Source organism: Bison bison, unplaced genomic scaffold, assembly GCF_000754665.1.
Source record: "Bison bison bison isolate TAMUID 2011002044 unplaced genomic scaffold, Bison_UMD1.0 scf7180017864378, whole genome shotgun sequence".
Lineage (NCBI taxonomy): Eukaryota > Metazoa > Chordata > Mammalia > Artiodactyla > Bovidae > Bison > Bison bison.
The window spans coordinates 912851-928033 of NW_011494950.1; the positions used below are offsets into that span (position 1 = coordinate 912851).

The 15183-nt window shown below is 35.2% G+C and overlaps 1 protein-coding gene across 1 annotated transcript in view; it reads right to left on the minus strand.

Moving 5' to 3' along the window:
- Positions 1 to 15183, minus strand: part of SKIV2L2 (superkiller viralicidic activity 2-like 2 (S. cerevisiae)) — a 91594-nt gene that overhangs the window by 47283 nt on the left and 29128 nt on the right. Inside the window, exons 8-15 of the mRNA XM_010857155.1 lie at positions 13988 to 14112; positions 12327 to 12425; positions 11832 to 11934; positions 10657 to 10788; positions 8741 to 8820; positions 6678 to 6788; positions 4722 to 4823; positions 2484 to 2609 (exon numbers count right to left, since the gene is read on the minus strand). Coding sequence (XP_010855457.1) covers positions 2484 to 2609; positions 4722 to 4823; positions 6678 to 6788; positions 8741 to 8820; positions 10657 to 10788; positions 11832 to 11934; positions 12327 to 12425; positions 13988 to 14112 — 878 coding nt within the window. The remainder of the gene's footprint in view (positions 1 to 2483; positions 2610 to 4721; positions 4824 to 6677; positions 6789 to 8740; positions 8821 to 10656; positions 10789 to 11831; positions 11935 to 12326; positions 12426 to 13987; positions 14113 to 15183) is intronic.

The window sequence follows — 15183 nt, forward strand, 5'->3', positions numbered from 1 at the left end:
ATATTTAATTGATGGTGTGAAAAGCTGTATTTTCCCTCCTGGCACAGTGACTGCTAATATTCAAAACAGAGGTTTCTCTATCAGCTTGAATCCATAACCAATAATAAGCTGAGTCTCCTTTGTAAACCTGCGATGAACAGGTTAAGAGAAACAAACCTTTAAGTTACTGAGATTTAGGTTTGTTATAGTAGCATAGCCTAGTCTATGTTGACAGAGCATACTAAATTTATTTCGGATAAAAATGAGCTATCTTGAAACTCTCAGTTTCCTAGAATGACATAAAACTTTCTAGTATTTCCCCCAAATTTATAGGTCATTATCCACACTTTGACAATTCCTCTTTCTCTCCCTAACTGTAGCTATTACCAAAGAAGGGCCAGGCAAAATAAAACATTTATCACAAAATAGTGTGACCTTAATTTGCAAATATGGTTTATATCCAAAATACTTTCTAAAGATCTAAACCTTTCTTACAATGTTTCTTCAGGAATATTATTTTCTAAATGCAAATACTTTCTAAGATTGAAAATGATTATGTAGTTGTATAGGAGAAATGACCAACTTCTTGAAGACACACGCTAGAATACTTAGAAGTGTCACAAAACATTCATATCCCTAAATGGCATAGCAAAATATGCAAATACTCTTAAGGTATTCGGGAACTTTTAAACTGCAATCCATAAGCCAGCCTTATTGCATTCAGAATTATAAATATACGCATACAGGATTTTATGACAAGGAGTAGAACTTTCAACAGTCTCAAATGATCATATTCCTTAATTCCTGAAAAATCAAGAGCCATTTACCGTAGGGGGTTAGTAAGTCCCTAAAAACCTTAATTTGTATCCACTTTCCTAGAAAATAGAGCCAAAAGGAAATGTGGAATTATATGAAAACCACATTATTCAGAAAGAGGAATGAAAGTCAACTTCCATCTACTTTGTAATTTTGCAAACAGCCCAACTTTTTATTATTCTTTTTCTTTTCTACTCTTACTACCTTTAAGAAATTTGATGCTTCAATATTATAAGATTATTTCCAACCTCAAGCTCTTCTTTTATATTCCAGCTGTTACAGAATACACCTATCTGAATTCTCCATCACATTAAACTCAACATAGCATTGTAACCAGAGAAGGCAATAGCAAACCACTCCAGTACTCTTGCCAGGAAAATCCCATGGACAGAGGAGCCCGGTAGGCCTGCAGTCCATGGGGTCGCTAAGAGTCGGACACAACTAAGCAACTTCACTTTCACGTTTCCCTTTCATGCACTGGAGAAGGAAATTGCAACCCACTCCAGTGTTCTTGCCTGGAGAATCCCAGGGACGGGGGAGCCTGGTGGGCTGCTGTCTATGGGGTCCCAGAGTCGGACACAACTGAAGCGCCTTAGCAGCAGCAGCATTGTAACACTGCATCCAGTGACCCCAGGATAACCCCAACTTACACATGATATATTGGCATAATCATTAATACTCCCTTATTTCACTATTACAGTATTCTAATTTGGATACTAAAAAATATGGCTATACAGCCTGCTCTCAGTATCCTCAGGTTCCCTATCTGAGGAGTCAATCAACTGTGGATTGAAAATACTTGGGAAAAAAATTGCAGAAAGTTACAAAAAGTAATACTTGAATGTGCCATGCAGCACCAACAACTATTTACATTGTATTTACAGCTATTTAAATAACATTAACACTGTATTCCATACTAAAACCTAGAGATGATTTAAAGAAAAGGATGTATACAGGGTATATGCAAATACTATGACATTTATAAGAGACATGAACATCCTTGGATTTTGGTATTCTGCTATGGGGGGGGGGGGTTCCTTAAAACCAATCCCCTGAGAATACCAAGGATGACTGTAAAATATATACAGTCATTAAATACACCTAACAGAATACTATTCAGACTTAAGGAAGAAAATTCTGCAATATGCAACAACACAGATGAACTCTAAGAACATTATGCTAAATGAAATAAGCCTATCACGGAAAGACAAATCCTGCATCAGTTCAGATCAGTCGCTCAGTCGTGTCCGACTTTTTGCGACCCCATGAATTGCAGCACGCCAGGCCTCCCTGTCCATCACCAACTCCCAGAGTTCACTCAGACTCATGTCCATCGAGTCAGTGATGCCATCCAGCCATCTCATCCTCTGTCGTCCCCTTCTCCTCCTGCCCCCAATCCCTCCCAGCATCAGTCTTTTCCAATGTGAGTCAGCTCTTCACATGAGGTGGCCAAAGTACTGGAGATTCAGCTTTAGCATCATTCCTTCCAAAGAAATCCCAGGGCTGATCTCCTTCAGAATGGACTGGTTGGATGTCCTTGCAGTCCAAGGGACTCTCAAGAGCCTTCTCCAACACCACAGTTCAAAAGCATCAATTCTTCGGCGCTCAGCCTTCTTCACAGTCCAACTCTCACATCCATACATGACCACAGGAAAAACCATAGCCTTGACTAGACGAACTTTTGTTACCTTAAGTAGTTGTTTTCCTATCGTTGGGCTCATCTTTTCATCTACCATAAGAATTACAATTCCTCTATCATCCATTCCCCTCCTTCCAGCACGACCAGACATCTGAATATATTCACCAGAGGAAATCTGAATGAAAATAATCAAAGTTTAGGAGAAAATCTGCTAAAAAACATATTCTTAAGATTTGTCTTATCATAAAATACACAAGCACAAGCTATACATTTGAAGAAAAGAAACAAGATTAAAAACATGAACTTTTAGGAAAGATTTATGTAAAAAGACAAAAAAGCAATACTTAATAATGTTGCAAAATTTTAGCTCCGTAATGATCAAATGGCTGTAAGGAAATACTGGTTAATTAACTGGTGCAAAAAATATCTTTAAGCTAGATATTCTGGAAAACAGCAAAGTTTAAGAAAGCAAACAATGACCCCAAATCTACTAAATATCAATTCTGACTTGATCATAAATGTTCTTAATTTCCAAATGGGATTAATATAAAAATTAACACACACATAAAGCACAATTTCTATTTTCTCAGGGTATATCCCTGGCATCCAAAAGAGGCCATTCATCACTAAGAACTACCTAAAGTAGAAAGGTTAGTAAGTCTCCCACACACAGTCTTCCAGGGTAAAACTGAACCAACTGAACACCGGGCAGTTTTATCTGTAAGCGCACATACTCTTCTCCTGTGCAAAGGGTGCAGCATTTCCAGACTTTCAAAAAATGTTTGGCTCAGGAAGGGTTATGAACTACTATACTACTAGAAGGCATATTACTGATAGCAGTAGAAACAAACCTAACAACTTGAGACCAACCTTAAGATTAGAAAAGAACACTTCAAAATGGCAGTCTGATAAATCTCAACAGGGCTAAAGGGCATTACATAATCTAAAACTATGCTCTTTAGATTTTATAATTATGTTCCTGAATCATCAAGAAAAAGTCCCTTTTTAAAATTCAACTACCCTCATGACTCCATATCCTTCTCTGGGGTCCAATGGAGGCCAAGGAGTATGTAAAGTAACAAAAGACTTATTTTCTTGTAGCATTAATTTTATTCAAAGAACTAACTACTTTTAAACCGATAAATTATGAAGAATTTAAAAATGTATAGTAACTTAAAATATAAAACATGGAAGACTTTATCCACTTTACCATTAAAAATTGTATTCTACATGAATTAGTCTTCTTTCAGTTTAAAAAGTCACAAGTTACATAAAGCTTTTGAATGCTATGTAAAAATTTCTAAAAAGAAATGGTACTGACTCCGTATACTTACATTTCTCTTCTGTTTAGCATCCAACACACTTCAAAACAAATCAAGAAAAATGCTTTGCCTTTAGAAATCTACCAAGAGATTTTTCAGTGTACTGGTGATTAACAACTACTGCCAGATATTTCTTTAAGCAGAAAAAAATCATTAAGAACTAAAGGAATAGCTAATAATTTGCTCCAAATGCCACATTATATGAATTTTTGGTTTGCATTAAATATTCAAAACTAGAAATCTCTCTTCCTCCACCTGCTTTTCACTCTTGTGATGCTCCACTGACTGCCTGGGAAATACCCATCTGCTGTTTGTTGCTCAGTTTTAGGACTGCCTTCTTTATGAAATCTTTCCTGACCCCTTATATACAAGTGACTGATTTCTTGTGTTTTATTCTTCCTGTATGTACTTCTCAAGGTCCATGAAATAACTTTCACCTGCACTACGTCACTTCACAGTAGAAATTGGTTTGGTTTTGTGTTAAATTTAACATCCTCAGCATTTACCATAGTTCTAAGCCCATAGTTTAGGTTTAGTAAGAAGGGGTTACTTGCCTCTGAATTAAGGATTTATTTTTTACTCAGATTCACCATTTCACTCATGATCCCAACTTTTGCTTTAGAAAAGACATTTGTGCAAACAGTGAGCTACAATTGTATCTACTATAGCAGAGGTGTTTTAAATAACAAACTTTAAGAAATAAAAATTCTAGATATATTTAAAATGCATTACAACAGTCATGGCTCATTTGCACACTTATCACCAAACTCTTTCACCAAAAGTAATTTTTGACTAAAAAACAGTGATAGAATGAATTTGAAAACTTAATCTTAATGAATTATTAGCTCACATACAAATTCTTAAGTATTTAGAACTGAAAATCTCAAAGGCTATGTGAGCCAAAATCATCTTAGGTGATTTTGAACACCTTCAAGTTACTTCAATATATGAATTATTTTACTTACCCATCGGAAATCCTTCCCATCAAATTTTCGGGCATTTGTAAATAAAACAGTTCTAGCTGGCATGTTAATCCCCATAGCAAAAGTCTCAGTGGCAAATAAGGCCTAAATGAATGAATAATTATACAATTAAACACATATTTTAAACTTGAAAAACTAGTCTCATATTCAAGTATAAATAAATCATTAATTTTTAAAATTAGTTGCTTGTGTGTGTGTGTGTGTGTGTGAGTTGCTCAGTTGTGTCCAACTCTTTGCAACTCCATGGACTGTAGCCCGCCAGGCTCCTCTGTCCATGAAATTCTCCAGGCAAGAATATTGGAGTGGGTTGCTGTTTCCTTCTCCATTAGTTGCTAATGAAATGATACAAAAATAAGACATGCTACCCCAGGTATATTTTAGTATTTTATACTCAAATTATTAAATTTACATATAATTATATATATTACTACAAATTTATATTATATTTAATGTACCTTACACCCCCACCCCCAAAATTTTTAATTCAGGGAAAACAGTCTTTCTTTAATTCCAGAGGTGGTAAGTTGGAGAGACTATTACCGGCCTAATGGACAAGGCATTATTAGGCTGTACAATATTTTTCTAAGCATATTAAGATTTCCTGGCTTCTTCCTTGATGATTCAGTAGTTTTAGAGACATCTTTCAAAATTGGCGGCACTTTCAGTTCACATTTAAGACTTTACCAACAAAAAGCACACAAAGGTATGTGTAGAAATTAAGGTATGTGTACAAATTAAGTCACTGAAGTACTATTAAATAATCTAAACTGTCATCAATAGCTAACGAGATAAAAAAAAAAAAACTTTATGTCATCAACTCAACAGAATGCTATTCAATTATTAAAATGAATGAAAAGCAATGCATATGACAAAATTGAATAATATAGGTAATATAATCACTTTTGTATAAAAATTAAATCAAGTATTATTTCTATGTATCCTAGTAGATATTTCTGGGAAGTGAAGGGCAATGGGGGTCTTTAATGTTTTACTTTATGTACAGTTACTCGATTTGACTTCTACACTATATTTAAAAGATTTCTTAAAATGGACCTAAACAAAATATGCAATCTATGTAAGAACATCAACAGGTCCTTACCAGGACCCAGTTATAAATAGTGACCAATTCTTTATCTAAAATACTTCAAGTATGGTCTTTTTAGGGTGAATAAATTTCTTTTAAATATCCTATTTAGTACTAAAGTTCTCATGACAAATCTCTAATTTGAGTTTTAAACATAAAATAATTTGAGTCATATAAAGGTTTATGACAACATTTTGGAGTTGTTTTCCATTTTCAACAGTCTGTTACTGGGTACAGGTATTGACATAATATTAAAAATTAAGTTACACTCTCTTCAATTTGAATGAGAACATCCTAAATAGCTCTTTCACAAGTCTAACTGGCAACTCTCCTTGTTTTCTCTAAACTAGTCCTTTTAATCTGTATAAAGAAAGGAGTTCACTTACAGAATCAACTCTAGGTGTGATCATTAAACAACACCTGGAAAATTCTACACTGTATTCAGTAATGATACCATTTCTTACTTTAAGACTAGGAAAAGAGGGACTTATCTGGTGGCAGGCACAGTGGCTAAGACTCTAGATCCAACATGCCACAACCAAGACTTCACCTGCTGCAACTAAGAGACCCTACATGCCACAGCCAAAGATCCCTCATGTGGCAGCTAAGACCCAGTGCAGCCAAATCAATAAAGACTAGAAAATGAAACAAATGACTTCTACATATAGTCCCAAACTTATGAAGCGTAATACTGCACACAAAAATCAAGTTCATCACCCAAGTCATTCCATTCAACTTACTTAAAAACAACAACAATAACAAAAACAAAGTTGCCTATGAACAGTGTTCTTGATAATTTTCAAACTGCCCACAAAACACAACTTTAGGGCATAATAGTAAAAATAAAACCATACCTTTATTAATCCTTCAGAAAAGAGAATTTCTATAGTTTCTTTCAAAATAGGAAGTAAACCACCATGGTGAATACCAATCCCCCGTTTCAAGAGAGGAAGTACATTTTCAACCTACAATTGGATTAAATTATATTTTTTAAAAGATGTGAGGAAAAGAACTTTTAAAATGTGAAACTAACCAACTAAAGCAAAGTAAGTAATCAAGAAAGAATCCTGTTAAAAGAAACATTATACAACTTTTTCAGAAAAAAGCAAAAACCAAACCTATATTCCCATATTATTAAATACAAAACACAATGTAACTCTGCCACAGCTTTAATATAAATATGTTTTAAATAAACTTTATAAATGTTTTGCTTCCTCATTCAAACTTTCCAGCATCACTTCATCTCCTCCTAAAAAATTAATGGTTATTAAATGGCAAAGTGCGTATCTGCGCAAAATAAACAAAAAATACTGGCCAACTCAAACCAAAAGGGGATAAATAACTATAAAGCATATTTAATATAAATATTTGGTTGTTAGTCGTGAAGTCGTGTCCAACTCCTTCACGACCCCATGGACCGTAGTCTACCAGGCTTCTCTGTCCATGGGATTTTCTAGGCAAGAATACTTGAGTGGGTTGCCATGCTCTCCTCCGGGGGATCTTCCCAACCCAGGGATCAAACCTATGTCTCTCACGTCTCCTGCTTGGGCAGCAGGCTCTTTACCACTAGCACCTGTACTTTATCTTAAAACAAATAAATTACTCTAGAGGCCCATCTCATTAACACTATTCAATGCCATTAAATTTTTTAATTAGACTTCACGGGCCAGTGTGACTCATCAGTGAAGGCTGAGATGGGCACACACGTGTGCCCCAAGATGCCCAAGCCCTTTTCAGACAAGGGCTGTTGGCCACTCCACAAAGGCATTACTTGTCAGGCAGTCCTTCCCCAAGAAAACAGACAACACACTTCACAGAGGTCTCTGCCATCAATATTCTATGTTTCTAACTAATAATAAATCCAAAGGAGCTCTTCTCTCAAAATAAAACCAAGAAAAGAAGTGTGCTAGAATGACAAGGATATATAAAGACATGGCTCAGCCCTTAGATACTATTAACTCAGCTGGAAAGAAAAATCACAGTAAGATTCTGTAAGTTAAATACTATTTTAAATACCAAGAAACAAGCAGTGCAGTCTTATTGTAAAGACCACACAAACCAAAGCAATCATTTGTAGAGTATGACCTTCCAATTTTTCTTTTCACAAAATAAAACTTTCACACAGTATTAGGTTGGACTAAAAAATTAGTTCTCAGGATTGGATGCACATTAGAACAAGAGTTTCTGAAAGATTCTAATAATCAGGGCACACGAGATAATTAAATCAGAAACTCTGGAGTGGCAACGAGGCATGAGTATATTTTAGAACTCCTAAGACAATTCTTACAGGCAAAAGAAAAGTGAAAGTGAAGTCGCTCAGTCGTGTCCGACTCTTTGGGACCCCATGGACTGTAGCCTGCCAAGCTCCTCTGTCCATGGGATTTTCCAGGCAAGGATACTGGAGTGGGTTGCCATTTCCTTCCCCAGGGGACCTTCCCGACCCAGGGATTGAACCCAGGTCTCCCACACTGCAGACAGACTCCTTACCATCTGAGCCACCAGGGAAGCCAAAAGAAAAAACCACTTTAATTAACTAAAGAAAAGCAGAAATCAAGTTTTTCACTAAATATGATTTTCATTAGGTATACTTTATTGTGTCTGCTACCCTTATGAATTAAGAAACTGACTGACTTAAAATTAGCATTTAAAAATTTTGTAGTATTAGGAACAGAAGCAGTAATTTCCAGACCATGCTAGCTTTCAGAGAAAAGTTTCTTCAAGGCAGCAAATCTTTCCTTCCGTCACCATCTTCGAAGTTCAAAATAAAACTTAAGGTATCATTTCAGTGCACAATGCAACATATTTACTGAAATGTGCAAACAGTGCAATATGTAACACAGTAACAAAACCATGAACTACAAAGTGAATATATACTATCTGTTAATATCCACACTCTACTTAATGACATTAAACACACCTGAGGGAGCTTTTTATCTTCATCAGACAAGCAGTCAATTGCATTACTGAAAACTTCTTCAACCATCTTCTTTTCCTCATCTAGGAGAGAAAATTCAACGGTATATAAACATCTAAGTGAGTTGGTGATACCAAATTTCACACACTGCAAAGAACAGAGTCATGAAGAGTAAAGGTAATGACTCAGGATTTAAGACAGAAGAAAAAGCACATCAAATTTATCACATAATTATTAAATAAAATTCACTGCCTTTAGAAACAGATGTAGCAGCTAGTCCATGAATAAAAGTGCTTTCTTATAAAAGCAGTAACAATAACTACACTAACTATATACATGCAATATTTAAGTGAAAAAATTGCAGGACATGGGAATTATTATTACTCACTATTGAGAAAAGTGAGACATACAGCAAATAATGAGCACTGGTATTAACTGTTAGATCAACAATTTCAAAGCCTATACTCTTAACCATTTATACTGCCTTCTTTACAGTGACTATTAAGTTAACAGCCAAAAAATATTTGTTGACTTAATCAATACAAAACCCTGCAACAGCATATGCAGCACTGGTAGTGATAAGAAAATATTTCTAAGTAGAGCAACTGACTCAGTAAGAAAGACAAAAAATATTGGCTTTAGGTGGGCATATGGGTTATCTGCCATGTTATTTTTACCCATGGATAAGTAAAAATTAGCTTTAAAATGCATGGGATTGGGACTTCCCTAGTGGTCCAGTGGTTAAGAATCCACCCAGTGAACTAAGAGCCAACGTGCTGCGGAGCAACTAAGCCTGTGTGCCGCAACTACTGAAGCTCGAATGCCTAGAGCCTGCGACCCACAGCAAGAGGAGCAACTGCAGTGAGAAGCCTGCACACTCCAACTACAGAGTAGCCCTTGCTCACTACAGCTAGAGAAAAGCCCGTGTGCAGGAAAGAAGATCCAGTGTAGCCAATTTTTAAAAATACATGGGATTAGTTCTACGCCTTGATAGAGAAATACAAGAAAACTGAAATCTGATTTTGGATGACTGAAAATATTATTTACTTCTCACTGTATAGGATTGAAGAAGGCAATGGCACCCCACTCCAGTACTCTTGCTTGGAAAATCCCATGGATGGAGGAGCCTAGTAGGCTGCAGTCCATGGGGTTGCTAAGAGTCAGACATGACTGAGCGACTTCACTTTCACTTTTCACTTTCATGCATTGGAGAAGGAAATAGCAACCCACTGCAGTATTCTCGCCTGGAGAATCCCAGGGATGGGGGAGCCTGGTGGGCTGCCGTCTACGGGGTCGCACAGAGTCGGACACGACTGAAGTGACTTAGCAGTATAGGATTAGATATGTAAAAGGCTGAAGTAAATGACAACTGGGTTGATATTCAGCATGCAGCAATTTTTGCCTAGGATATTTAAGTAGTTACATTTACAGTTAATATGTGGGAATAATAAGTTGACTTGCTATCAGTTTTTCTACTTTTTTCAAAAATTATGCCACAGTTAGGTACAGGGGCAGGTCTTCCTGGTTTGGATTTCCAGAAGAATGAAACATAACAGAAGATAGTCTGACCAAGAGACTAACCTTAAGCAATCAGATAGAAAACCACAGTAACCAAAGAGCTATGGCAATAAAGTATAAGAAGGCATGAGCATGAGTCTAATACTTCTTAGTAGGGTTCTTTGGATTTCATGTAGAACAAATATTTTATATATAGATATATACTTATCTTCCAAAAAAAGACAGAAGAAAGGAAAAGAAATGGTAAATTGAGCCTTAAAGCTTTTACAAATGTGATAGAATTACTGCCGTAACTGTAAGGTGAACTGCAAATCTCAGCAATACACAATTGCTGTCTTACCAGAAATATATTTACATTCACTTCCACATGGCATCAAAGCAATACTGAAATTATACAGTACCTGTGTTGAAATCTAATTTGGTCATTTGAAGTGCATAAGCTTCACAATCTTTCTTACTAAAACTGAAAATAATAACAGGTTGAAAATTTCTTTCCATAATCATCTTCACAATCTTGAATACGTTTGATGGACCTGCAAAAAAAGTACATAAACTATGATGAAAAATTAACTCAAAATGGACCACAGACTTCATTGTAAAACTACAAAACTCTTCTATATATGTGGGAGTAAATCTTCATGATGTTGGGTAAGGCAAAGCATTCTTAAGATATGATAGCAAAAGCACAAGCAACAAAAGGAAAAAAATCAGATAACTAGATTTCACCAAAATTTAAAACTTTTGTACTTCAATAGACACCAGCAATAAAGATACTCTTAACTTACAGAATGGGAGAAAATATTTACAAATCAGATATCTGATAAAGGCCTAGTATCCAGAATATATAAAGAATCCTTACTATTCAACAACAAAAAGAAAATCTAATTTTTGAATGCATCAAAAATTTGAATAGATATTTGTCATAAAATCATAAAATGGAATATTATTTGACAATAAGAAGGAATGATGTATTGATATATGCTATAATATAGATAAACTTGGGGAAAAAAAGCTAACTGAAGGAAGTCAGATGGAAAAGACTGCACATATCATGATTCCATTTATATGAAATGTCTACAAAAGGAAAACAGAAATAGAAACTAGATTAGTGATTATTTAAGGTTGAGGGGTAGAGAAGAGGTTGGGAGAAAATAAACAATGACCACGAATGGGTATGGGGTTTCTTTCTGAGTTAATGAAAATGTTCTAGAATTACAAAGTAGTTGCAGAACTTTGTGACTATACTAAAACCCACTTAATTGCACCCTTAAAAAATGGTGACTTCAATAGTATGTGAATTGTATTTCAATTAAAAAAATTGACTGTGATGACAGCTGCATAATTCTTTGACTATACTAATAACCACTGAATTGCATAATTTAACAAGTCAATTGTAAAATGAACGATCTCTCAGCAAATGTCATGTAGAAAAGACATAAATTTCTACTCATTCAATTTTATCACATACTATCTAGACATCTATATAGCTTCCAGAGGGGGAAAAATGTTATTTAAAAAATGTAATTTGAAAATACAATTTTCATGTAAAATTCTCAAAAACAAAGTTCTAAGTTACCTTTTGTTCCTCCTTTTCGCCCCTTCTGATCTCCTTTTGCCAAATCACCAGCATCTCGAAGTACTTGCATTGCAGTATTAAAATTATCTTCTCTGAAGTCACCCTAGCATCACAAATATTTTTCTATATAACTTCACTAATACTTAATCATAATCCAAAGTTTTTTTTACCTCAAAACAAAGCTTCCTCAAATAAATAATTTAATAATAAAACTAGAAAAAGCAAAACCGTAAGATATCTGAAACATGTACAGAGCCCCTTATTTTCAAGGCATTTAAAAATACTGGAAAAGGAGGGGAATCTAATTCATGCATTTAAAAAATATGCATCTTAAATATAATTTTTGAAATAAAAATACATATACAAAGAAAATCAACAATAACTTTGGACTATAAAACTAGGGAAAAAAAAAAAACAGTTCTTCTCTAGTTTAAAGAAAGCGGGTATAAGCAGTTATGTGATATTAAAGAATAAGAATGATAATTACTCCCTTACATTTTCATCAACCACAAGGTGCAGGCCATCTCCCCCGGCTGGAAAAATATAGTGCTGTAATGGAGTAGGCCGATAATCTGTGTAAATTACGTGACAAGGCTGTAAAAACAAAGAAAATTAAAATCAAGGACAAATACATGATTAGAGTTTCCATAATGATTTCATATACTTCAGACCTATGATGCTGTAATTAAGGAAGACTTCTATTCCCAGGGACGGAGGAGCCTGGTGGGCTGCTGTCTATGGAGTCGCACAGAATCGGACAGGACTGATGTGACTTAGCAGCAGCAGCAGCAGTATGGCAACACAGAATGTACTGAGGTAAAATGGGACTTCTCGACCCCACAGAGACTTTTTACAGCTTTACTAAAACAAGAGGCTGATCTATTCCAGAAGATTCACTGAGATTCTATCCTACAGGAGCAACATGGGTGTTACAAAAATACCACTAAAGAGGTAATAAATGGATAAAAATAAATTTGTGAACCTTCTGGTATAAAGGAAAAATAAGGGCAGAAAAATCAAATAAAGAATACATGAACAAATGCTTGTCATAAGGTCCTTTAATGCTTCTAAAATTGGACTAGAAAAGCAAAAAGGAAACGCAGTCAATAAAAAGTCTGCATTTACATGAGAAAAATCAAATCACACTCTCAAGAAGTGAAGTCAAAGTTGCTCGGTCCTGTCCACTCTTTGCGACCCCATAGACTATAGTCCATGGAATTCTCCAGGCCAGAATACTAGAGGGGGTAGCCTTTCCGTTCTCCAGGGGATCCTCCCAACCCAGGGATCAAACCCAGGTCTCCCGCATTGCAGGCAGATTCTTTACCAGCTGAGCCACAAGGCAAGCCCACACTCTCAAGAGAGGCCCAGCTTTTCTTCTGGTACCAAGGTCTTGGAGGAAATTTTCTACTAGTACTCATGGCTCCCTGTATAAGGAGATGCAGTAGTTTACAAACCTGGCAAGTCATCAGGATCAATTTGGGAGCTTCTGAAAGTTAAAAATTTCATGACCCAGGATCCTACTCTCAGAGATTTTGATGTACTGGGTTTGAGTTGGATTCAGAAATTCACACGTATAAAAACTTAGTTGATTTTGATAAGCTTGCTTGCTTTGAAAAGTAGATTTACATTAAAATGTCTTATTTATTCTAGGTAGCATTAGGAACAAAGTATAGGATATAGAAAGGCAAAGTAAGCCAGAAAGAAAAACACCAATACAGTATACTAACGCATATATATGGAATTTAAAAAGATGGTAACAATAACCTTGTGTACGAGACAGCAAAAGAGACACTGATGTATAGATCAGTCTTATGGACTCTGTGGGAGAGGGAGAGGGTAGGGAGATTTGGGAGAATAGCAGTGAAACATGTATAATATCATGTATGAAACGAGTCGCCAGTCCAGGTTCGATACACGATACTGGATGCTTAGGGCTGGTGCACTGGGACGACCCAGAGGGAGGGTATGGGGAGGGAGGAGGGAGGAGGGTTCAGGATGGGGAACACAGGTATACCTGTGGCGGATTCATTTCAATATTTGGCAAAACTAATACAATATTGTAAAGTTTAAAAATAAAATAAAATTAAAAAAAAAAAAAGAAAGGCAAACTTGTAATATTTAAGTATTGAAAACATCAAAAAAGAGAAAGAAAATACCTGTTTATGTAAGTGGCAAATCCACTCAGCAAACTGTCGGGCATTTGGAATAGTAGCCGAAAGAAAGACATAGTGAACGTTATCAGGAAGCAAAATAATAGTTTCTTCCCATACGACACCACGCTCTGAAAAATACAAATATACCTTGGAATTCAATGTCACTTTATCATTTTCTCTCATGCTCAATTATCAGAAATGCAGATCACTTTACGCAAAGATATTTTTAGCCACAGATCCTTACTGTAAACTACTTTCTAACCATGAACTGCATCTAGTAGAAAGTTAGTAGACTAGACCACCATAAACACAGTGTACTCTGAAATAACGGCCTGCAAAAAAGGCAGCTCCAAATTGAATCCTGTTCAGTCTAACAAGAATCCCAGGACAATGGAAACAGTATTTCCATCTCACTTAGAGAAGCAGAAGTTATTGGCTTACAGAAGGTCACAGAACAGATTTCAAAGAAACACTATTACTATACCACAGTGCCTTTCATCTAAATTACCCTCATGATTTCTAGAGATGAAAGGATCTGATAAACAACAAAACTATAAGTCACTTTTATTAAAATGTAAAAAACAAACAGGAAAATCCACTTGAGAATTTCCTTCCAAATGAACAAATCAATAAAAGATTCATAATTTAAAAACAAAAATAACTTTATAATTTAATCTTTTGAATTTAGTAAGAGTAAAATTTTACAAAGGGTAAATGATTTCTTTAAATTGTATTATTTTTCCTATAAATACAGGTTAACTCAGTGCTTTAGCCAAATAAAAACTAAGCTTCAAGTGTGTACATATTAAACATTTAACTTTTAAATATGTTAATTTCTGCCACGTTCTACCTAAAATCCCAAGTATACTTACTTTTCCATTATAGTAGTGCAATAGTTCAGGTTAAGAGATTTTTTTTGTTGTTGTTCATTTTTATCTCATAATTCTCATTGTTTAAATCATAAACATGCATTTCTTAGTTTTTTTAAAAAACTAAAATAAATTGATAAAAATCAAGAAAGTTAACTCTGTAGGCCAGCAGTTTTGGAAATTCTTTAATATTAGATATATTAGAGAACTCTCTATTAAAAGCAAACTAATTTTAATTTCATTTTAAAATCTGAAGTTGCATTTTCTCACCCAGAAGTTGTTACTATTCAAGAAGCTGTAACTGAATGAGGTCCAACCAGAAAAACTATA